The sequence below is a fragment of the Haliotis rufescens genome, unplaced genomic scaffold (assembly GCF_023055435.1).
Source record: "Haliotis rufescens isolate VD_foot unplaced genomic scaffold, xgHalRufe1.0.p SCAF_12, whole genome shotgun sequence".
Taxonomy (NCBI): Eukaryota; Metazoa; Mollusca; class Gastropoda; order Lepetellida; family Haliotidae; genus Haliotis; species Haliotis rufescens.
This window is the reverse complement of record NW_025963802.1, coordinates 3064432-3090594: the sequence shown is the minus strand read 5'-3', so window position 1 is coordinate 3090594 and position 26163 is coordinate 3064432. Positions and strand designations below refer to the sequence as shown.

The 26163-nt window shown below is 38.4% G+C and overlaps 1 protein-coding gene across 4 annotated transcripts in view; it reads left to right on the top strand.

Annotated features, from left to right (window-relative positions):
* Positions 1-26163, top strand: part of LOC124138095 (hexokinase-1-like) — a 68865-nt gene that overhangs the window by 10443 nt on the left and 32259 nt on the right. Inside the window, exon 1 of one of the 4 annotated variants that reach the window (XM_048393261.1) lies at positions 541-1045. The exons of 1 other annotated variant lie outside the window; for it this stretch is intronic. In XM_048393261.1, coding sequence (XP_048249218.1) covers positions 839-1045 — 207 coding nt within the window. In that variant the 5' untranslated portion in view covers positions 541-838. Of the gene's footprint in view, positions 1-540; positions 1046-7986; positions 8464-19441; positions 19694-26163 lie in introns of those variants that run through there. 2 more of the 4 variants (XM_048393262.1, XM_048393263.1) reach the window with 2 other exon arrangements.

The following is a 26163-nucleotide window of genomic DNA, read 5'->3' as shown; positions in this document are numbered from 1 at the left end:
TACTGGTGTCCCTGCTGTGATATTTCTGTAATGTTGCTAAAATCGGTGTCGAACCAAACTCACTCACTGTCACTACTCTTAAAAGTACAAGTTGTTTATTTTCATATATCTGAATAAAAACAACCTTGCTGTGACACTGCTGTCATGTTTACTGTATGCTCCATGCGCACAACAGCTGTCAACATCTTGACAATGGTATTGTTGGACATACATACACATGATTAATGTATTGAATTTCTACAGTTTGTAGGATGGAGGACATTTCAGATGGTTCTGTTTGTCAGACTAGCCCTTCACATGATTTTGACCTATATCAAAACATGGTTTTAACATATGGGTAAAAAACTGTCAATATTTTGAGTTCTGCTTGTCTAGTTCTGAACAAACAGACCCTGTGTTAGGTGACAGGGATGTGTTGAAAATATACATCAATCCTCCTGTGTCACATGGTAGTGTCCCTGCCTCCAGTTGGTGTAGAGACTACTCTTTGATCCTAAACCCGCCCCCTATTTGAGATACACTCTCCACGCTCCATCTCCCCAATTCTCTCTCTCTCTGGCTCTCACGTTGTTAACTTGACAGTCTGCAGTTTCTATTTTTTATCAATTTAACTACTATTCAAAAGCTTTTTGTTGGTTGAAATACATGTGTTTTTGATGAATAATCAACTTTATTGATCACTGTGATCTTATTTGACTGGAGTTGAGGTCCATGAGATTAGTCAGTGTTGGAACACCTGTGACAGCTGTGTATAAACTGACGTCTGTCAACCCTCTGACGTCTGTCTACCTTGCATAACTGATGCCCACTTTGTAGACAGTGCTGGTAGGTTAGAGTCATGGTGGTTCTCTCTGCACGGAAACAACTGTCGAAGACGAGACTTGTCGTTGATGAGTTGGTGAAGCCAGCGGTCAGTGTCATTGTCCAGTATGTGGCTCGCATTGTCCCGGAGCCGGTGTTCGCTGTCCTGGTGCAGCTGGTGGAGTTGCTGGCCCTTCTGCTCTGGCCGATCCTGGCACTCATGCCTCAGACTCAAGACGAGAAGGTAGGACTGTTGTCAGAACTTGGGCGGGGAGGGTTAGGATTTACAGTAAACTACGGTTATAACGAACTCAAAGGGACTACTATGTTTAGTTCGTTATAACCGTAGTTCGTTATACGCATATATTCAGCATAACTACAGCAAATAGTCGGGACTAAAAAGTTAGTTCGTTATATCCGTCAGTTCGTTATATCGTTATAACTGTAGTTTACTGTATCAGGGTTAGAAATTATATTTTTTTAAAGACTAATCGGAAGGACTAGGGGAAACTGAATTTCACAAGTCCTCTGAGTTTGTAACCAAGACAACACTGTTTACTATGTTTACATTTCCTGTTAGTTTTCTTCAGTTCCAATTTGTAGTAAGATTGAAACGTTAACTGGTTCAGAGTTGTAGCTCTCAAAAACTACTATTTAATGAGGACGACTTTTTCTCAGGCTTGGGGACAAGCAGTTTGGAAAGCTGTACTTGTCAGTGTTAGCAGAATTCACAATTTCTTGTCTTAAAGTGCTAGTGGTTAAATTCATTATGGCACAGTTAAATTTAGTACCTGGTGCCTTTAAGAGACACTTAGAAGCCTTGTGACGATTGATATCATGTGAAACCAGTGATAAATGTACGTTGCACAAGTAAAGTGGACAAACTGAGGGTTAATAAACATACTTAATGAACAGAATTTCAAATATACTATTTTGTTTATTGTGAAAGTATTCTGGTTGGCACACTAGAAGAGCACACTTAGTCATCTTCATCAGGCCCTGTACAGGGTTGTGTTCCCAGTCGAACCAGAATTACATGGTCCCGAGTTCAAATCCAAGATTCTTGGTTTGTCAGCTTGACCTTACTTTACTTACCCCTGAAGATCCGGGGTAGAATTGGTCTTCAGCAACCCATGCTTGCCGTAAAAGGTGACTATGCTTGTCAAAAAGGCGACTAACGGGATCGGATGGTCAGGCTCGCTGACTTAGTTGATGCATGTCATCGATCCCAACTGCGTGGATCGATGCTCATGATATTAATCACTGGATTGTCTGGTCCAGACTCGATTATTTACAGACCGCCGTCATATAGCTGGAATATTGCTGAGTGCGGCGTAAAACAACAAACCAACCAACCAACCTTACTTACCTGCATAACTTTGAGCCTTCCTTCCACCATGACACTAAATTTCTACGCCTGGTTAGGAATTAAGGGGACCCTGAGGTCCAGTAAGTTTTATGTTAATGTATTTGACCAAGGGATTCCCATCACATATACGTTTAACGTTTGGGTCAGAAAGTTACTTACGCCCCTTGTCTTCCACACCTCATTTTGAACACGGAGGCCACACATCATTTATTTTTTTGTTTCATGGGCCCGCCGCCCCTATGGAAAAGCAGCCAGTCTAAGAAATGAATTAAAAATAAAATATTTATTCTTATTATGTCTCCCCCTAGTAATATGGATTCTCTTATACAATTTATAATGTTATTATTTTACATAAGTTCCATGTCTACTATCATTGATTCAAGAGGCCACCTGAAGTTCTAACTCCGTGGCAGAATGACTTTCATGTGAATAAGTAAATATTTTAATTTTTGTTTAACATGTTTAAACCAACTTTCTGTGGAAAAGCTGGAATGAATCAGTTAAACAAAATCTTAAAAAGTGTGGCCTGAGTTACGTGTCATACCAATCTCATAAAAATCAGATCTTGGTTCTCGCTACCGCTAAACAAAGATCTGAAGACATCCCAGAAGGGGTCACGTCAGAACGACCTTTCATCCCACCAATCAGAGTGTCGCTTACCAGATTATGAAAGTGACAGTCAGAATGTGATTTCTAATCATGCAACCTCGAAAACTTTAACACGGGGTATTCCGAATGAAAGTTACGAGTTCAATGACTGAATGCATACAATCTAGATTATCTATTAGCCTTCCAGGATGTTCTTTTGTTCAGGTTTCAAATTTGTAATCGAGAATTTGTCAAAATATGTTTCGAAGCGTAGTCGCCAATTTGAAATTAGTGACGTAAAGCACAAGAAAGCTGCCTTCTGATTGGTCATTCCATTGGTCGGTCAAAGTTCGCAAGGTCAGTCTGACGTGACCTGTAATGGGATGTCCACTAAGAAGTGTACATGTATATGAGGACATTTTAGAATTCTGAAATGTCCTGAATTTTACACATGATTTATCTCTGAAGTCAGAGTTTCAGATGGCCGTCCGTCATAAACCGATAAAATTTCAATTTGACAGATGGTTTGTTTGATTAAAAAGTAAATAGTAAGGATTAATCCTTCTTGCAGTATTGATTATATAAAACAATGCACAGCCATCTAAAATCGTTATTGAATTTCTGAGCAGCTTGTGTCTTCGAGTCATACTTTCTATGTCATAGGGAAACGCTGCCAGGAGCTATAGTGAAATAGAAAAGAAATGTGACTACCACTATGACTTTCTGTATCAGTGATGGTATTAGAATAGAGAGGATTCTGTTTGACAGGGAGTTAGGGTGGCCCAGTTGTTTTTGTGGTGCAATTTACTGTGCAGAGTTATGTCCCTTAGTCATGCCAGGATTGTGAGGTCAACAGCCAACTTTGTGAGTTTCATCAAGGTAGCAAACATCTTTGTCACTCCTTTCTTTGTACCTGCCTAACTTTGAGATTTCCTCCGACATCAAGCTGACATGTCGGTGTATAACTGATATTCTGTTTAGAGCTTTATAAAACTCCACTTTTTGTCATCTCCACCAAACTGCATCCACTTACGTATGTGTTCATGACAATTTAACTAGCCGTCTTGTACTTGTTTGTCCTGAAGCTTCTCACTATATCAAAATGATGTTCACATGTGTGTGGAAAATGTACCCTGTGCACCAATCCTTTTCAAAGGGGAGTTTTCCAGTTGGTGATATGCTTGAAAACACCCTTGGCATATTCAATATGTTGAATGCTTTTAGTAAATTGGAGTCCTTTGAGCACAGTAAATGCTTTGAGTCCTATGTTGGATATATTTTGAGGTGAGTAACCTCCGCCTAAACACTACAGGTTCACCTTGTACCTGTGTGTCCTTGTCCACCCCAACACCCTAGGTTGATTCGCAGTGTGTCGAGGGAAGTGGGTTTGGGTTACGTCCCCTGTCCAATGATGACATGTTACATATATTAATAACAGTTTGTAAAATTAAGCATCCAAACGTCAAGGGGTTTTGACCTAACATATATGTTGTACATTTTTTTAAGATTTAGGGCATCCCTAGATTCAAATATCCTCGTGTTATGGGTTTTATGACGCTTAAGAAACATTCAGAGTTTTCTCTCTAATAACATGAACAACTGTAAAACATCTCATTTACTTTTAAAAGACAACTTTCTCTAAGAACAAGATATCATCTGAGTATTTACAATGTCTGTGTGATGCTACACCCTGTATTATTGCACCAGTTATTGTGATAAACATGGCCACCTGAAAACGTATGATGTCCGAAAACCTCATCTTCCCGAAGCAAGGGCGTTAACTGACTCTAAAAGTCAAGTATCCACCCTTGACAAACTAGGCTGGAATTTCCTGGCTCGATTGCAGTGCCACCAGTGTCTGTTATGAGTTATGTCCCTTCCATGTCCCTCCTATTGACGTTAAACCCCATTTCACCTCAACTTACCTGAGCACCAATCTCATTAAAATCAGATCTTAGTTCTCGCTACCGCTAAACAAAGATCTGAGGACATCCCATTACGTGTCACGTCAGACTGACATTTTCGCGAACTTTGAGCGACCAATGGAATGACTGACAAGAAGTCGAAATTAGCTAATCAGAAGGCAGCTTTCTCGTGCTTTACGGCACTAATTTCAAATTGGTGACTACGCTTCGAAACATATTTTTACAAATTCTCGATTACAAATTTGAAATCTGAACAAAACAACATTCTGGAATGGCTAATATATGGTCTAGATTGTATGGATTCAGTCGTTTAGCCCGTAACTATCTTTCGGAATACTCCGTGTTAAAGTTTTCGAGGTTGCATGATTAGACATTCCGACAGTCACTTTCATGATCTGGTAAGTGATGCTCTGATTGGTCGGATGAAAGGTCGTTCTGAAGTGACCCCTTATGGGATGTCCTCAGATCTTTGTTTAGTGGTAGCGAGAACTAAGATCTGATTTTAATGAGATTGCCTGTGCATAGATAATTTAAGATCTGTAAAGTGTCTGTTTTTATGTGTGTATTTCTTTAAACTCAAAATCATAATCTTCATTCAGTCATTTTCATTTATCAATATTTGTTCATACAGATATCATGAGATATGAAACATTAATTTTCTTTTTGGTGAACAAGTATCCTAATAATCATCCTAGCATCACAATTCATAAAAGTTGAACAATAACATATATAGTTTCTCTTGTCACGCTTGTCGCTGGGCATTTCGGATGTGAGAGAGACGTGAAACAAAACAACAATAATTTATGCATGAACTGAAGTAAGCATTATTTAATTTGAAATAGAATTTCTAACATGTCTCAGGGACAAAGCAGAAAACATTACACTTCAGTATTTTTGTTCCAGTGTTTATTTCCATGATTATTATGTCCTATATCATTGTATATTGATCCTGTAATAAAGACTAGACTGCAGTTGGAAAGGTATTGAAGACAACAACCAATAGCCATCATTATGTCTATATGTTCCCTTTTCTATCAGTATACATACATGGTATGTATCATGTATATTCACAAAGCATAAGAAACCCAAACACTTCAATATATCTTTGTATATTTATTTCCATGATTATAATATCCTATATTGACCCAGTAATAAAGGCTAGAACTCAGTTGGAAACATATTGTCCAATGAGGATGTACGTTGTTGGTGACAGCTGCAGGTCCCGATGACGTTTGTCTGATATTCTATGAGCACTGTGCTTGCACCTGTTGTTGAAATAACAAAGCACATGTTGTGAAGTGCTTCCTCAAAGTGGCCTACTTTCCCCGATGTTCCCAAAACATATCTGTTTTCCCTGCTCTGTTCATTACTGAAGTTATTTTGTGCCCTATGGAATGTAAGGTCGTCAGAATAGAGCTCCAAGGTCATGTTGTACTGAGTAGTTCATATGTGTTGGGCAGTTTATACCTTGTGAAATAATTAGGCTTGATAAAAGCTTTATTATTTTGCTTATCAAAAATATATTAAGGGCATTGTTGAAAATGTCTATCAATATCTAGTGGGAATGGGAAAGTTTCAATATGTTTGATAGGTTTGTTGGTTTGTTGTTTAACGCTGCGCTCAGCAATATTCCAGCTATATGACAGCGGTCTGTAAATAATCGAGTCTGGACCAGACAATCCAGTGATTGATATCATGAGCATCGATCCACGCAATTGGGATCGATGACATGCATCAACCAAGTCAGCGAGGCTGACAACCCGATCTCATTTGTCGCCTCTTACAACAAGCATAGTTGCCTTTTACGGCAAGCATGGGTTGCTGAAGACCTATTCTACCCCAGATCTTCACGGGTCATGTTGTTTGATTGATAGAATAGTATTTACATGGAGTGGTTATTTCTTTTCGTACCATAATGATTTTATCATGGTAAGAAGATTGAACAATGCCTTTTAAATGGTAGCACAGACATCTCCTACTCATTTGTTTTGAATTTGTGAGCAGATAAAATGTGCAGATCAATGTAATGAACATTGCTAGTCCGCCATACTGACCCTGAAACAATATATATCAAATACAGCCCATGCAAGTCTATATTATTTGGCAAGTCAACATTACAGCAGTATCTGAAATTTAAGAAAGTCCCTGGGCTCTTTTTTGTTATCTTTTATGACTCTAATTTAACAACTGTTCTTTTCTGTAAGGGGGCGGTCGGGTAGCCTAGTGGTTAAAGCGTTCGCTCGTCACGCCGAAGACCCGGGTTCGATTCCCAACTTGGGTACAATGTGTGAAGCCCATTTCTGGTGTCCCCCGCCGTGATATTGCTGGAATATTGCTAAAAGCGGTGTAAAACCATACTCACTCACTCACTCACTCTTTTCTGTAAGATGGTTCATTTCAGAGACTAGATGCAAGTCTAGAACATTGCCAGTGCAACTAATTCCTTTTATGGTGTCTCTTGTACATGTACTTGTGTAGATATTTTCAAAGATGTAAATATAACACCAGATTGAGCATATAGAGGTCATATGCAGTACAACTCCCATTGATTTGAAATTACAATTGGCCTTTGTATTGGGTGGTGAGTGTGGGTTTCATAATGAACAATTTCAAGTTTCTGGATTGGTTTGATAAGCTCATAGCTGGACGTGTTACAGCCATGATATTTAATTATAATTACTGCATGTCAAACGCAGTTGATTAATATACATGTATGTGATAAGTGGTCTTTGTATAATTTTGTTTTCAATGTGTATTTCATATGACAGATGGTTTTACTTGTTATTGTATATCAACTTAATAATTCACATAAAAACTAGTGCGGCGTTAAACAACAAACAAACAAACAAACACAGAATTCTTTTAGATTGATATTTTCTGTTGAAATGGGTTGATAGCTTCAAATGATATTTGTTATTGACAACCAATTTGTCATGTTTATCACCGTTTTGTTTTGTGTTTTTCATTAAAACTTTGAATGTATGATGGGTAAAGATATTTATTTCAACACTGTTCAAGGAAAGTCAGACACCATTTATGTGTATTATATATTCTACCTCCAGCCTCATGATATTGACTGAAAATATGTAACAGGAGAAAATATATTGGCCTAGCCTAATTAATATGTCTATCAATTTATTTATTATTACAAACCACGATGTATAAATAACAGTCAGAGAACATATACAAAAATTCTAACAATGACGTGAAGGACATGAATATTCACTTTGGGAAGTGAAGTGTATCAGTGTGATCACTTGGCTGTTGTGGTAATGAATGCTGATTCACAGTATGACCTCTGCTTGTCCTACACTTACAAACACATGCCGACATTGTCCTGTACAACTGGGTTGTCTTGTTTTTCACTGAACAAACATGACATCATGACTGCCAGCCATTATTTGCTTTACGAAAGAAACCAGCCAACATTTACCCCATAACATTGATGACCAGGAATCGAGAGGTGTCCAGATTACAACAGCAGGTTAGCTATTGAGCTAAAAATAGCAGGCTGGATGAATGAATGACGACAACTCATTGAGTGTGTAAGACGCTACCTTGTTTATAAGTAGCTCTTCAGTGTTACCCAACTGATCCAGTGAAAGGGTCGGAATACTTCCTCTATCGAGGTCGACATATCATTGTGTTCTGTGGAGTTTATCAAGGAATATTTACAAGTGATTAGTGATACCGATGGAGAAGAACAAGCACCGCCATGTTCAACGTAACCATGCTGTTCAAAGGAGTGCTAAATACGATGCTGAGACCAGAATTAAAATGGTATGTAGTACTATGTACCCATATTCAATGTGTTTCATTCAACTCAGGAAGGGAAATTGATGGGGATATTGACTCAAATCAAATTATGCCTTCCATGTGTGTCATCTTTATTAGACATGTATCGATGTGAGGTGGCAAAGGAAGATCGGACAGCATGATTGGTGATATGAAGTCTGTCTGTCTCACAAGCATGGCTTCTTGACTGGCTTGATTTGATCAATGGGTTGTCGTGTTGTGTTATGTCATGTCACAGACTCATTTGGCTTTCCAAAGCAAATTTATCAAGTGAATTAATTATAACATTTTCATGTGCTATTCTCATATATTTAAACTTTACTTTTTCTAAAATGATGGTTTTTTCCTAATTAAATGTTTTCTAGTGGATAATGTTGATTTTAATTCAGTACTTTGTATGAAGATATATATAATGCGAGCAGGAATCCTGTAAATGGCTTTCACAGGAATTAATCAGTATTTCTTGATGGTGAGTCAAAAAGGGAGAGTATGATATTATGTATTCTGACATTTGTAAAATAATAATCATCAGCTTTAACTAAAGACGTCCATGATCTTTGAGGTTGATCATGGTGATTGAAACATTTGCATTATGCCATTGCTCTCTTGACTGCTGTTGACATTTCAGTATTAGAAATTGGCTCTAGCCTTATAGTCCGTGCCAAACTGACAAATAGTTAAGGCATCATAAGGACTAGTAGAAATGTGTCACTTTTAAGGGGTTTGCTATAGATTATCATGATAAGGACTAGTTGACTGAAACTGTTTCTATCGCTGCGTTTTGAATTCCGGACTCTATTCATGATAACAAATGACTAAGTCACAAGGTGGCTATCAGTAGACAGTTTGACTGGTGAAGGGGGGCGTCAGACATCTATGGTAGAAGGGGGAAGTTAGACTAACATCTAGTCTCTGAAATGAACATATCGTACATAAAAAAACAGTTGTTCAGTTATCCTAATAAAAATATAATAAAAAGGAGCCCAGTGACTCTCTTCATACTGCAGTGATCTAGACTTGCCAAACATTATAGACTTGCATGGGCTGTATTTGATATATATTTGTATCAGGGTCTGTAAGACAGACTAGGGGGAAGTGTGTGGCAATATTCTTGTGATGATTTTCCTGCTATGTGTGGTTATGTGAGCTATCTATACTTAATGTAAGCCATATTGATCAGTAGAACATCAGTACATTTCATCAGAGATTGTGCCAGGAGTCTCATTCTCCTCCTCTTTAATACACCCTCCCTGTCTCCCCTCTTTCCTCCCGCTCTCTCCCCCACCCCCCACACGCACACTTTCACATACCCCTCCCCTAGGTTAATACCTCTCTATGTTTATGTTAGCTATCTATACTTAATGTAAGCCATGTTGATTAGTAGAACATCAGTACATTTCATCAGAGATTGTGCCAGGAGTCTCATTCTCCCCCTCTTTAATACACCCTCCCTGTCTCCCCTCTTTCCTCCCGCTCTCTCCCCCACCCCCCACACGCACATGTTCACATACCCCTCCCCTAGGGTAAGGTGTGCCAACACAGCCACTCCCTCTGCAGCTGTTGAATAGAGAACCTTATCCAGGTCAAGCACATGTCCACCATGACATCCCCACTGAACTTGCATCATTCATCAGGGACCAGGCAGTGTTCAGGTTAATCCGACCTCTCTATGTTTACCAGTAGTACCTCTCTATGTTTACCAGTAGTACCACTGTATGTTTAACAGTAATACCTCTCTATGTTTACCAGTAGTACCTCTCTATGTTTACCAGTAATACCTCTCTATGTTTACCAGTAATACCACTGTATGTTTACCAGTATTACCACTGTATGTTTACCAGTAATACCTCTCTATGTTTACCAGTAATACCAAGGCACGGAATAGTGGCTTGGTTATTCCTGTCACATGACAGTCTTAGTTAACAGAGTACGTGAGATGGAAAAGCAATATATGTGCCTTTTTAGCATAAACTCGGTCAGAAGAATAACGTTGAGAATAAATAAATAGCATCTGAATATATTGTTAGCAGTGTTCAGAATTAAGCAGGAGAATGGTCATGTCATCGGAGTGTCTGAAATACCTGCCTGCCTACTGTTCCATGGCTGGTAAAGTTTCTGTTGGGAGAGGTAAAATTTATTCCCACCAGCCCAACGTCTAGTGGAAAATTTCAATGCTAACCTGACAGTGACAATTTTCTACGAGACATCAGTATATGACTCACTAACGTTGGATCAAGAGCTGCCTTTGTGATTATGAAGTTGTAAGCATGGTAAGCATTGAAGAAGCATACATTATTTGACAAAAATAATAATGGTTACCTACTCTAGCATATAGTTACATATGGGGCCCTGTTACTTACCAGGCAGGATGTAACGCTAATGATTCATCTGTCCGCCTTGCTTGTTGGGAGTAAACATTATTTCGGGACGCCTGTCACTGCCCTCATGATCAAAGTTACTTATTCGACGTAATGAGCGCCCCTCTCTAATAAGCGCCCACGGCTATATTGCTAATATATTGGCTAGTGAACAATCCCAATTAGCACCCCTTCCGATTGATCAATGTACAAAAGACTTATTTATTACGCACTCGTGTGTTATATGCACCCTTAATTATGGGCAATTAAATTCTGGAAAAATATATCCGTCGTATATAAACATTTCAGGCTGTCAGCATAAACCACGAAACTTATCTTTCAACTCTCTTTTTTCACCAAAATAATATTCTAATAAAAGCTCTCTTTTTCTAATTTTGAAAGCGCCCTGGGCGCTTATTACGTCAAATATGGTAACCATTTAGAGATTCCCTATATTTAAATTCTACAGAGCAAACCACAAGGACCCCTTAATTTCGAACAATGTTATTAATTCAACAGTTCTCTCTTATTTTGTAAGACTTGATTCTTCTGGGCCCGGTACAGCCATACAAGCTACTCAACAGAAGGGTTCGGAGGATTGCAGAAGAGCATTGAACTGACTGGCTAATGTGATAGGTATTCTGTGGTGGCATTTCCCCAGCAGCAACACCTGTAAAGCTCTGACGTAAGGACTAGCCTTTGCACAGCTCTAGCCCCGAGTTGTGTGCCGTGGTGTTGGTTAATGTTGTTGATGTACACCAAATATGTAGTACTTTTTAAGTCACGGGTCTATGGGTAGACTTGCACAAGTCGCTAAAGCAATAATTATTAATTCAAATCATAATTTCTAGATTATGTAAATAATATGATCAATTTGTCCCTATAAGAGCCTGGAAGCCTTAGACTGTCCACATATCTACACTTGCCTTTTAGGAGGATAGAATTACTACACATCCATTAGACTAACATATAGTCTCTGAAATGAACATATCATACAGAAAAAACAGTTGTTCAGTTATCTTAATAAAAATCTAATAAAAAGGGAGCCCAGTGATTCTCTTCATTTGCTGGTACTGCAGTAATCTAGACTTGCCAAACATTATAGACTTGCATGGGCTGTAGTTGATATAAATGTATCAGGGTCTGTAAGACAGACTACACATCCATGGACTTTTCTCTCAGTACAGCCTTGGAGCAAGGCTTGTCTTTGGGTGATGGTTAATTTGACTCCTGTCTGTGGAATGACTTTGTGGAATTTGACTCTAGTCGCTTGGCTTCTGTATTGTGTGTGGGGAGTGTAATGAATGACCTTTCTGTAGCAGTTCATGGATCACAGCGCTGGTACACGATCTCACCTGACTTTTGCAATACACAAATATGTGAATTATTTTAGTCATTTCTTGTGATTATGTGTAAAAGGTAACATGTTCTTTAATACCAAACACTAATATTTTAATGGAGTATCTCGGATTGCCTTATAAGTACCGTATTCGACATAATAAGCGCCCTGCTCTAATAAGCGCCCACGGCGATATTTGCTAATATATTGGCTAGTGAACAATACCAATTAATAAACCACGAAATTAACGATCTTTCAACTTTCACCAAAAATATATTCTAACAAGAGCCCCCCCATTTCTAAATTTGAGAGCGCCCTGGGCGCTTATTATGTCAAATACGGTAAATCATGCAAATCTTAATTTCCCATAATTCTAAGTTTACTGGCTTAACTTGCTAGAATTGACACACAATTTACATTAAATTTTGTTTGGATACTCAATGCAGTTAGATAAAATTCATTTCTTTTGTGATGTTTACAAATATACAATAAACTGTTTTTGTTTATACTGGGCTGGATTATACCAGTACATTTGAAAACAATCCAATGCTCCCCTTGAAGGTTAAATGGTTGCTTCCTTTGTTGTTTGGCCAGGACTCTTATAGACTATGCCGTGTGTATCGTGTATTTTCTCATTTTGTTGTGAATTGACTGGTATGACACTACAGTCTGGTGATGGTTGACATTTGTGTTAGTATAACAATAAATGATATGGTGTTGTGAAATTGGGCACTTGTTACTCTTCAGCTTATGACAGACTTCTAACATATAATGATTTTGAATGGAACGGACCTTATCAATCTTACAACAAGCATGGCTTGTGAAGACCAGGGGCCAATTGCACAAAACGATCTTAGCGCTAAGACTATTGTAAGCCTATGTTAAAGTATGGGAGTTACGATCATCTTAGCGCTAAGATCGCTTTGTGCAAGTGGGTCCTGTTCTTCATGAGGAATTACTTTTATTTGATAATATAAAATAGCTACGCAATAAATTGCAAAGAACAATGAAAGACAAAACATTGTTTATTTCATGACCCATGAAGATCCGGGGTAGAATAGCTCTTCAGCAACCCATGCTTGCCGTAAAAGCCGAATATGCTTGTCGTAAGAGGCAAAGAACAGGATCAGGTGGTCAAGGCTCGCTGACTTGGTTGAAGCATGTCATTGATCCCAATTGCTTGGATCGATACTCATGATATTATTTACAGACCACCATCATATGGCTGGAATATTGCTGAGTGCGGCGTAAAACAACAAACAATCAATCAACTAACATTGTTCTTTCATGATGTCATTTCTGGACATTCGAACATGCACTTGTGACTTGATGGAGTCGGAAATTGGACGTTACTTTTGAGAGGGAAATGTACAGTGCACCTCATGGTTTATTCTCCCTGCAGTGTTTTTTTTTGTACGATAAACAACTCCCTCTCGTCGTTTATTTCTTAAATATGTACGAACATGTTAAAGCATGATTTAGGAGAGTTTTTAAAGTCATTAGTATGCAATATCCCTGTCGGTTATTCTTTCATAATTCTATAGTTAATCTGTCCTGGCATGACAATCACAACATCACAATCTTTGTATCTAGTGTGTGTGTGCGTGTGTGTTGCGGGAAGAGATAGGCAGTTAGGTAGATAGGCAACAGTTAGGTAGATAGGCAACAGTTAGGTAGATAGGCAACAGTTAGGCAGATAGGCAACAGTTAGGCAGATCGGCAACAGTTAGGCAGATCGGCAACAGTTAGGCAGATAGGCAACAGTTAGTGTTCAGACTGGCATGTGGCTCTTCAATATATGTCAATGTGCTATCTTGATCAAAGTTGGATAAGATTCCATGCATGACTGATCCTGTTCAGCTACAAAGGGGATGGCTTTGTGTGTGCGAGAGCCCAGCTTGTGCACTGTCCTACTGATTGTGTAACAAAGTGTGACTGAACAAGGAGTAACCAGTATTGAGTTATAAAGTATTTGAGGTTCAACAAACTGGTTACAATATATTGAGCACTTATATTCCTGTATGTCACATGTACTTTGTCAAGTTTAGTGACAGAGGGATTTTACACAACTTTTAATAGTCCGTCTAACAGACCCTAGAGAATAAATTAAAAAATAAATTCAACCCAGGTCTAGAATGATTTGGCAAGTCTGTATTGCCCTATGATAAATTACTAAGTCCTAAACAATGATCAAATATATAATTGTTTAAACAAATAAAACTATAATTTTTTCATGGCCACTCCTTTATTGTTGTGATTAATTTTGGCAACCCCACCTCTTTTGCTGTGTTTTTTCATGACCCATGAAAATCCGGGGTAGAATAGGTCTTCAGCAACCTATGCTTGGTGTAAGAGGCGACTATGCTTGTCGTAAGAGGCGACTAACGGGATCGGGAAGTCAGCCTCGCTGACTTGGTTGATGCATGTCATCGTATCCCAATTGCGTGGTTGGAAGCTCATGTTATTAATCACTGGATTGTCTGGTCCCGACGTAATTATTTACAGATCGCTGTCATACAGCTTCTCTGATTGGACTAGCCATTTTTATTGGGTATCCACAAGTTTAAGAGGGTATTCACAAATTTTTTTACCCACCTGTTTCTTGACATTTGGGTATTTGTCTTAAAACCTGCTTCGTACCTATCCCTGTAAATCAGTTAAAACTATGTGAATAGTAGTCTGGGGGAAGCCATTTTATGTTTGCAAAACCTAGCATTGTAAGAAAGGCTCGATCGTTATAATTACAATGTACCAATCAGCAACTAATTAAGGTACCAAATGTACATTAACTAGGCTCGATGTGCTTTTCAATTGGCATCTATCAGTATGTTACTGTCGGTAAGGGACCTTGGCGATTGGCTGATACGCAATCGTTTTATCTAATAGTTATAATATATGCATTAATTATATTTCAATAACGTATTTATAAGTTTTGTTTCGTATTTGATTCACTAGGATTTGATGCTCCATCTCTGAAAACACAAATCCATCTTGTGTATGGTTTTAATAAACACACCTTTGTCTATTTTCACAGTGCCCAGGGTGCATATTTTACAGCAAATATGGTATATCAACCTGTTTTGATCACACTTTGCTGCAAGGGCGTGATTATCAAGGACCACATTGATCATGTACAAGGTGACGCCATGCATGATACCATCTTGCACTGGGCTTTGTTGGGAGTGGGAGGTTTGTTTTTTAACCCAAATTCGATTAATTTTCATGATGTCAATCATTCAAGCTGTCATCGGAGGTTACATGCAAATAATTATTGCGAATACCTTACCTCTGTTACATCATAGCCTTAAATTCCTGTTTATACAGAGAACCACACCACACAATTTTTATACATTTTCAACTGAAGTGCTCTTCACTGCCAACATATCTAATAGTTGTGAGGGAAACACTATCCCTCACAGAAAACACAACTGCGCATGCACAGGGCGGGAACACCTCACTTCATATCCCATCGGTCTTCAGCAACCAATGCTTGCTGTAAAAGGCGACTAGGCTTTTGGTAAGAGGCGACTTACGAGATTCGGGGGTCAGGCTTGCTGACTTGGTTGATGCATGTCATCGATCGCAATTGCGTGGATCGATGCTCATGATATCAATCACTGGTTTGTCTGGTCCTTAATTGTTTATTTAGAGACCGCCGTCATATGGCTGGAATATTGCTGAGTGCGGCGTTAAACAAAAGACAAACAAACAACAACATTGCTGCCATAATATGGACAGTACCTATGAAAGGACACCAATATGCCCACATCCGTTCATCGGGTGCCTGTTAACATGAAAACATCAAACAAAGAAGTTATTGACCCTTTTTTTTATAGTTAACTGTATTATTCTTTGGTATGAGCAGATTTTTGTGCTGGGTTAAATTCGTACCATGAACTTGAGAATGACAAATAAAAACTTCCCGAGAATCTGTCAGTTTGGTGTTAGACCATGCCTGGAATGTAGGGGTGGGGGGCCATGGTGTGAGCAAGTACCAGGACCAGGACGACTCACAGTAGTCCTCAGCCAATCAAAAGTAAGGACAGTGACACACCTTTGATATTATCCCCATTGAGGCTGTAATTCTGGCTGCTTGCCAGCAGAGTCTGGCAGTTTGCCCAAACCACATATCGATTATCAGGTTGGCTGTGTGAGGGATTGCATCAGCCAATGAGACTTGATGTTACTGACCACACCTCCAGGTCAGTGTGACTGTCTGGACTGTGGTTGCCGGATTATGTCAAATGACGCGTCACTGCAAGAAATGTGTAGATCTGAAGACCTCACTGATGAAATTTGTTGTATTTAGATTCACGATTGTGTTTGGATTCAATGTCAACAATTACTGAAATAAACGTACACAAATTATGATTAGGACATTTTAAATTTCATTTTTGTTCTTTAAGACGTTATTCGATTAGGTTACCATGCGTGCAGTGTTTATAAAATCGATTGCTCTTGGGGACGTGACAGTTTGAAATATCACGAACTGATTACTAGGCACTCGTCTTGCTGAAACTAATTAACTGTTTTCATGATTTCAAAATATTTTTGCACAGATTTTAACCGGTTATGTGAGTAAATGGGATGTTCCTAGTTGTCACGATACACCACATCAAATAGGAAGAAATGATGAAATCGCTGAAATACTTATTTAGACCTCTTTCTTCATACATTTATTAATTATCTCAAAAACTTTACCTAAGTAACTATGATATCGTAGGTATCAGTGAATCCTTTCAGACCTATTTATATATTTTTATATGGTTTGACAGGAAATATTTGTAATTGTTATCATGACTGATATTTTGGGTACACAAAAGTCAAATCAATTTGTTATTATGTAACTGATTTCTTGGTCAATATGCTATCGGGCAGGAAAATCGAAATAAAGTGGAGTTAATATCCTAAACACGCCAAACACATGCTCAAAAGACCTAAAAAAAAGTCTATTTGGATTGTTATTTTCAATCAAACATTTTTTTTAATAAATTTGTTCTTTTTGTAAAAGAAGAAAGCAAATGTGTCTAGCCGCCTGAAAGAAGTCTTCCTGTGTCAGGTTGACATGGAGTCTTATGCTGGGACAGGCTGCTAGACAGCCGTGTGAAACTGAAATTACGTGAATATATTTGGGCTTAATTGTCTGTGACAAATATGCAGTTAGTGAGATGAGTTGAAGCCTGAGATAGAAAATCCTTTAAGACATATTATGTAAGATTAAGAATTAGCACGAATATTTCATGTGAATTATGACATATTTATTGTAGGGTTGACAGTACAAAGTGGAGTTGGCCAATGAGTCACTGTCAGGTGACCACACCTCCATGTCAGGGTGACTGTCTCAACCGCCTCATGTCAGTGAAATTCACTGAAATACAGGGAACGTGTAGAATAGCAGGTCCTCAAGCTTAGTGTTTTGGGGGCAGTCGGGTAGCCTAGTGGTTGAAGCGTTTGCTCCTCACTCTGAATACCTGGGTTCAATTCCGACATGGGTACAATGTGTGAAGCCCATTTCTGGTGTCCCCCCGCCTTGATATTGCTAAAAGCGGCGTAAAACCATACTCACTCACTTACTCAGTGTTTGGGCCTAGTTGGGGCTTGTTATCAATTATCTTGTGCTTATGTGTGTGACAAAGCCCTCAGTAGATGCTGAGGAGACTGTGCCATTAGGTGAAGCACTTAGGCTATCAAAGGTTAAGTGGTGACAATCTGGCATGAATATATTTTAATCAAACTATTTTTCTGTATGTTTACTATTACAGAGAATAGTTTATCTGTTATGATTACCGTAAATAACTTTTGTAAATCAAGGTTAAAACCCTGTTTATGAGTGAACTGATTGACAGTCCTTACAAGGTATGGACTACCGTATTTGACGTAATGAGCGCTCAGGGTGCTCTCAAAATTAGAAATAGGGGGCTCTTTTGGAATAGTATTTTGGTGGAAAAAAACTGAATTGAAAGATCGTAAATTTCATAGTTAATGCTGACAGCCTGAAATGTTTATATATATATGACGGATATATTTTTCCAGAATTTAATTGCCCATAATTAAGGGTGCATATAACACACGAGTGCGTATTATAATAAATAAGTCTTGTGTACATTGATCAATTGGAAGGGGTGCAAATTAGGATTGTTCACTAGCCAATATATTAGCTAATATCGCTGTGGGCGCTTATTAAAGCGGCGCGCTAATTACGTCGAATACAGTATATATTTTTTTATGCCTGATTTATCCAGGCAATTGGAATTTGATAAAATCTGTATAAATATCTACCATCCCTAGAAATTAACTTTTTGTGGAAAGTAGCAACATTTTTGTTGCCTAGTGGTTTTTTTATATGAAGTAGATTTTTCATTTTTATCTTCATGGCAGCATGACCCAAACATGCCAATATGACATTCATATATTGAATTACTTGACACGTTGCAATCATATGTCATAGTCTATTATTTCACACCAGGAAAAGTTAGCCAAAATATTTGACAAGCCCAAATAGTGAAATCCACACCTTAATGCATGCGCCAAGTACAACATTATTACCCCGGTCAGTGAATTAGTGTGTATTTCATTCTCAGCTCCCGGGATAGTATACAAAAACTTGTACTTCTAATAGTCCCCATGAAATAATATGTTGACAGCAAATACTAATGAATAAAACAATCTGCAGCAGATGCTACATTATATTTATCAGCTAACAAAACAGATTAGTATGTGACACATATTACCAGCTGTACTTATGTAATACGACTCAATCAGTTTCTGTACATTCAGTAGCTCAGGTGTAAAAGGGGCTCCAAAATATCTGTACATAAAATCAACCATGCGATTAACATGACAATTAGACATATGAAATTAAATGAGCAATATTAAATGTCTAGTTCATACTACATGTACGTGCATTGTTAATGTTCTAATAGACACCGAGCATCTGCTCCTCATGACACTCCAAGGCTTCTCTTGAATCAATATGTCCCACCTGTGAATGAAACCTCTTTGTGCTTTTCTCTACATCCTATTTCCGTTATATAGTATTGTTATGTGGACAATATCCTAATAGAGCGGGATATGTGTTGATATATCAGCCGTCTGTGGTAAACGTGTCGCATCCCCCCACCCCCACCCCTGAGATCCTGTATGACATCATTGAGTCAGGTTACCACACAGGTAAGGTTAACAAGGACACCATTCAGGCAAAGCATCATGGGAAACTGATGTCAAATAAAACAAGAGTTTCGTCAAAGCTGTATTGATTTTTGGTTTGACAAGCGCATTCAGCAGACGTGAACATCCATAGCAGACGTGAAGACGTGGAACTCGTGTGTGGGAAGGAAAGTGTAATATCTCCAGATTTTCTGGCCTACTATACGATATATTAGCTGACTTGAATTCTGTGTAAGGGTCTGTGGATTGTAAGAAAATCTGACCAATGGGAGGATGTCAGAGTACCGATTCATTAAAGCTTCGAGCCAAGAAATGGAAATACACTGTGTCGGACAAAGCTGGTGTGAAGAAGGCAAGTATTGGAATTTCCACAGAATACTATTACATGTAACATGCTTGCGTTGCTAGAAATAGACGAGATCAATACTGTCCATTTTACGTGACTAACCATCTGTTGCTGGACGGCTTTGTATTGTTTCACTTTCTAATGAATTAGAAAAACACCTTTTAGCTGTGTTGCCTGTGTTTGGTGATGCAATAAGCTATAATGTACTAGACTGATATTTGGTCCCAGAAATACTATTTTATGTACCTACACAATACGAAAAATATAATCCAAATGGAGCCCAGAACAATCCTGAATATCAGGAGCCGTATTCAGTCTAGACTTGCCAAATCAGAGTTAGATATTGGCACTAGTCCTGTTGTCCTTGACAAACTGCCCAATAGTTAAGGTATCCTAAGGACTAGTAGAAATGTGCCCTTTTTAAGGGTGTTTGCTATATGTTATCATTATAAGGACTAGTGTGCTAAAGCTGTTAGTTTCCATCGCTGGTATTTCATTTAACCCTTTCTAATGCTGTAATGCTGGAACAAGGGTGCATGGTTTTGGATTATGTTTCCATGACAATAGCACCTATTACAGTGTGTAATATTGAGCAAGAAAATCGAGGCGTCCTTGTCATAACAAGAGCCACAATTGTGTCACTTTAGGGGTGTCAGGATCCTAGGTTTATGGGTTTGAATCTCATCCTGATTATGATCCTTGGAATGTCAGTGTCGTACTCAAATTTCAGCTTGTGGCCTAGTGGTTAAAATGTTCGCTCATCATGCCAAAGACCCTGGTTCAATTCCCCACATGGGTACAATGGGTGAATCGGTGTCACATCGCTGTGATATTGCTGGAATATTGCTTAAAGCAGCGTTAAAGCATACTCACTCACTCACTCACTCACTCACTCACTCACTCACTCAAACCCACCCACCCACCCACCCACTCACTCACTCACTCACTCACTCACTCACTCACTCACTCACTGAACACCAAAGAGATAAATGTGCATCTGTTGCCTCCCACATTAAGCTAACATGTCGTGATAAAATCATCAAAAGCAGCATTAAACTGACTCCATACAAGTAAATGCATTCTGATGTAATTAACCTTGTGAAATTCAAGGGTAATATTTCCAGACTTCAGCTCTGTAATATGATGCAAGAGCGTTTCCTGCTGTTTGACACCGTTGGCCAAATATAGCTTTTTCATTTCAGTTCAGATTATTTCTGACAAGTGGTTTTTAAGTGAAATAGCTAGATTGTATTAGAAAACAACAAGTCTTACTGGATTTTTATTATTCTTGGGTTTACAGACAGTTGACCGAGTCTATCCCTGGAATCTCCTCACACAAGTTTGTGTTGACGTTTCTGTTGAAGCAATTACAATATTTTTTAGAAAAGATGGTACTACATGTATCAGACAACAAGCAGAAAGGTCTGTTTGTCATAGTTTACAAGGATCACATAGGCTTGGCAGTCTGGCTATGAATAGGCCTTTAATTTGATATGACTTGAGGCCTAAACTTCAATAAAAGGCATTGAAAAGGTCCTAAATTTAACAAACATAGCGAACACTACTATAAAAATATTACAATTACATATTCTCAATCATTCGTGATGATGTGTAGCAAAAGATTGGTAATTAATTTGATCAATAAATGAATAAATCGTAAGAGATTCCATGGCATTTGGCAAGGAAAGGCTCCAAGATGTGTGCCTTTGTTTCTTTACAGATCTTCTTCTAGACTAACCAGAAAATATAGTTATCTTATTTCAAAATATAAATCTACAAAATATAAAATCCAATCCAAACAAAGCCCAGGCTAGAGCTGAGGCAATCTAGACTTGCTAAATCGTTCCAGACTTGACTTGGATTCCTTTAGTTTATTCTCGGGGGTTTTGGAGATGGACTAATCTTCATCAGGCATCAGATGAGTATGAATTCTGCTGCAGTGAATAATGCACAACGTCTCACCGGAGACATTTAAGCAAAATGATTTCCCAAATTGGTTATTATTGCTTTAAGATACCCTGACTGGATAAAAGTGAGCAAAGATATATTGAATACCCACAGAAAACTATCAACACCCATTGTGAAGGATAACATGAGAGTAAATACTCAATGTAAAATTATCTGGCACCCTGACACGAAACATACCGTGAACACTGTTGAAGGCTTTTAACATTTATATCTGTCAAAACACTGCTTGCTGTCATGTGTCTATGACCTCCTCTTGACAAGGGGAGATAATCATTTGAGACTGAGACTGAGGTTTCCATTTTATTATGTCTGCACACAATATAATAGAGCAGGCACATTGTCGAATGACGAAGTAGACAAAAGTTTATCGATAACGACTTCTTTATGCTGTCAACTTCTAAGAAATGTGGCAATCAACACCACCACCGCCAACCTTTACAGTATAAGAAGAAGTTCTTACCCATAAACTCATGTCTACTTTGTCATCCGTCAGCTTTAAAGAAATACCTACCAAACAATTCACCTTGTCGAATATTTATCACTGGAAGGCAAACTGTTTCAATTATTTAAACTTAACAATACAGTTTGCATGTATCAGTAATTGGCAATATTTCCAGGGCTGTGTTTGTGTTTTCTGTATTGATATTGAAATTTCTCCACTTTCGACCTTGAATGCAATCAACAGAACCGTTCAATATGTCGCCTGCTGTTGACAAGGACAGTAGCTGCTGTACTAGGACAATCAGTGTTATACATGCACAATAGTTACTGTACTAGGACAATCAGTGCTATACATGCACAATAGTTACTGTACTAGGACAATCAGTGCTATACATGCACAATAGTTACTGTACTAGGACAATCAGTGTTATACATGCACAATAGTTACTGTACTAGGACAATCAGTGCTATACATGCACAATAGTTACTGTACTAGGACAATCAGTGTTATACATGCACAATAGTTACTGTACTAGGACAATCAGTGTTATACATGCACAATAGTTACTGTACTAGGACAATCAGTGTTATACATGCACAATAGTTACTGTACTAGGACAATCAGTGTTATACATGCACAATAGCTACTGTACTAGGACAATCTGCTATACATGCACAATAACTACTGTACTAGGACAATCAGTGTTATACATGCACAATAGCTACTGTACTGGGACAATCAGTGTTATACATGCACAATAGCTACTGTACTAGGACAATCAGTGCTATACATGCACAATAGCTACTGTTGCTGGGATGCAACTTAACCTGAAGAGTGATGACATATAAGGGCACCCCTAAAAACTCTTTTAGTTCTGGGATACCCTCAACATTAGACAGGTAACCAAAGACTCAAGTTTGCGGGCTAGTGCCAATTTGCACCCAGGATTTTAGCAAACTGTCAGTATGTCTTGGTAATGATTTTCTATGGTAGAATGTAATCTGACAGCTGACAAGACTAGTCATAACATTTTGAGGAAGGGGTAATGGTCGATGACCGATAAAACTTTGCATTTCTGGGTAGTTAGTTCCTCTGGTTTATATTTCTATGGTTGAAATTAACCAGAAAAGTTGACTACCCTGAATACTGAATCTTCTCGCCGTCAAGATACCTTTAAGACTTAGACTACCTGGCTCAGATTAATGAAATGTGAATTCTTGTCAAAATGGTTCTTGTCAAAATGGTAATAGCTAGTTTTTATATGGCTGATGTCAGATTTGCTGTAATATGTGTCGTACTGTCATTGTGAGTCCTAGTTTGACACTGGTGACAGAAACCTGTCTAATACTGACACAGATGGAAGTTCAAACCTTTTTGAGTCTTGAAATAATCTTTCTTTTTCTGCAACCAGATTTCACCTTATGTTTGGTAGTGGACCAGTGAAGTTCCAGGGTGGAATAGATCTTCAGCAACCCATGCTCGCCGTAAGAGGCGACTGACGGGATCAGGTAGTCTGGCTCTCTGACTTGGTTGCTGCATGTCATCGTATCCCAATTGTGTGGATCGATGCTCACGATGTCGATCACTGGATTGTTTGATCCAGACTTTATTATTTACAGACTGGCGTCATATAGCTGAAATATTGCTGAGTGCGGCGTTAAACAGCAAACAAACAAAATTTGGTAGTGAAAAAAATTTTAGTACTTGCTCAAATCTAAAATTGGCTAGTAAAATATTATCCAGCTAACCCGGCTAGCTAGTAATGTGAAAAAAATTGTTTTGCACACTCCTCCCATGGTATTTGAATCTAGGCACCCCAAATCTTTATCCCATAAAGTCATGAACCCTTGACTTTCATGATGATGAACTTCAAACCCTGAGGCTGATGGGCATATCTCTGTATGTTTAGAATTGCTACTAATGTTAGCCTATTTCAAGTCACTTAAATTTGATGATACATCACCATTTAATGTAATCATGATGACAGACTATTTTTGATTATATATAAGACACTCCAAGGCTATTGAGAAGTTGCCTGATATATAGTGCAGACATTGTTCGTACAGTATCACATGGTTCATAACAGGGTAGGTAAATATCTCTAAACGCTTGCTCGCTCACATGTTGAGGGGGACGGTAACCCTTTATTAATACAAGAAAGGTTGCTGTGCCTTTGATGTTGTGCTAGATTGATATCTGGCTTTGGGTCGAAGCCAATGGTGGAAATAATGACAACTCCCTTTGTGGTATTTAACACTTCATGTCAGCAGTTATATCAGAACTGTGGGACTTTTTGAAAATGTAAGTCTGTGAAACAAGATGTCTGCTGTCCTACCATTTCACAAGGTATGTTACTGTAGCTTCCATAGACTTGCACAAGTCTCTAAGGCAGTAATTATTAGTTTAAATCATAATTTCCAGATTATGAAAATTATAAGAACAAGTTGTCCCTATTAGAGACTGGAGTCCTTACGAGTACTGTCCACATATCTAGACTTGCCTATTAGGAGGATAGAATTACTTCACGTCCATGGACTTTTCTTGCAGAACAGCCCTGGAGCAAGGCTATAGCTTCTACTGTCAGTTGTGTAGAGGAATTTTCTGGTAGTGTCAGTTTACATGGAGACAAAGACACCATGCAGCAGTAGAAATCAACCCCAAATACTATGTTCTGAATAGTGATCCCCTAAAAACCTGCAAGTCTACTAGCCCTCAGGATGCCCTTTTCGTAAGCCTAATGGACACGTAAAAGTCCAACTGGTTCACAGTCCTAGAGTCTAGACTCCAGGTAAGAATAGTTCCCCATCAACCTATGTTGGTCATGTTGGACCAAATGGATTGGTGGTCACGATTGTTGATTTAGTGTACTCGTACCCGATGACGTGATTGTTGCTTACAAAATCACTGGATTGGCTGTTACAGATTCAACTATTTACAGGCCGTCACATATAGTTGGAACATTGTTCAGTTAAGATCCGGCTTATAATAGGGCTCTAGCAACCCATGCTTGCCGTAAAAGGCGACTATGCTTGTCATAAGAGGCGACTAACGGGATCGGGTGATCAGGCTCGCTGACTTGGTTGATGCACGTCATCATATCCCAATTACATAGATCGATGCTTATGATGTCCATCACTGGATTGTCTGGTCCAGACTCTATTATTTACAGACCACCATCATATAGCTGGAATATTACTGAGTGTGGCGTTAAAAAACAAATATCAAATATCCGTTTGGATTTATTTTTTGGCCATTACAAGGTTGTGATCAGTCATCATGGATAAATAAACCTACCCAAGTTTTTTTCAGACATTTATATATATATAAATATATATATGAAATGAATGAAATTACAGTACTTTAACAAGATTTTAGTTTGTGTCAGTAATTTTCACTTTTACCAAGACCTCAGTTCGGTGGTGTTGATTGCTATTATATGTCTTTCACATATCCATTAAACATATGGTAGCATTATAGTTTTCAAAATCATGACACTAATCGGTTGATATGAGAGTGTGAAAACATAGTGCATTAACACACAGTGGTTAATATTTTCACTTAACACACAGTGGTTAATATTTTCACTTAACACACAGTGGTTAATATTTTCACACATATACAGGCATTAAAAGCAGGAATATGTAAAGTTAAAATCTTTGAGATCATTAAAGATTCTTTTTTACATTGATAAACACAAGCTATTAACAAGATTAATAGGCAACTGTGGTTTCTACCACTGAAGTCTGTCAACAAAGACAATATTTTGTCCTGCAGGTTTTTGATTTAACATGTTACGAATCAGCAGTCTTCTGTTATCATCGAAATTAGGTGTATTCCCGTGTGTTACTACGGCAACTGGACCCAGTGAGTACATGCCATGTCGCAGGTCGGTGGATCAGGCGCACTTCCTGTATGGCAGATTGTGTGCGTGGTGCAATAGCTGACAACCAGGAAGTAGATGGGTGGGACAGGCATTGTGGTCAGATGAAATATTTTAGCTGTATGTCATAATAACATTGCAGTGTTGGAAATACATGTAAACATGAGGAAATATAGGGTTTCCTGG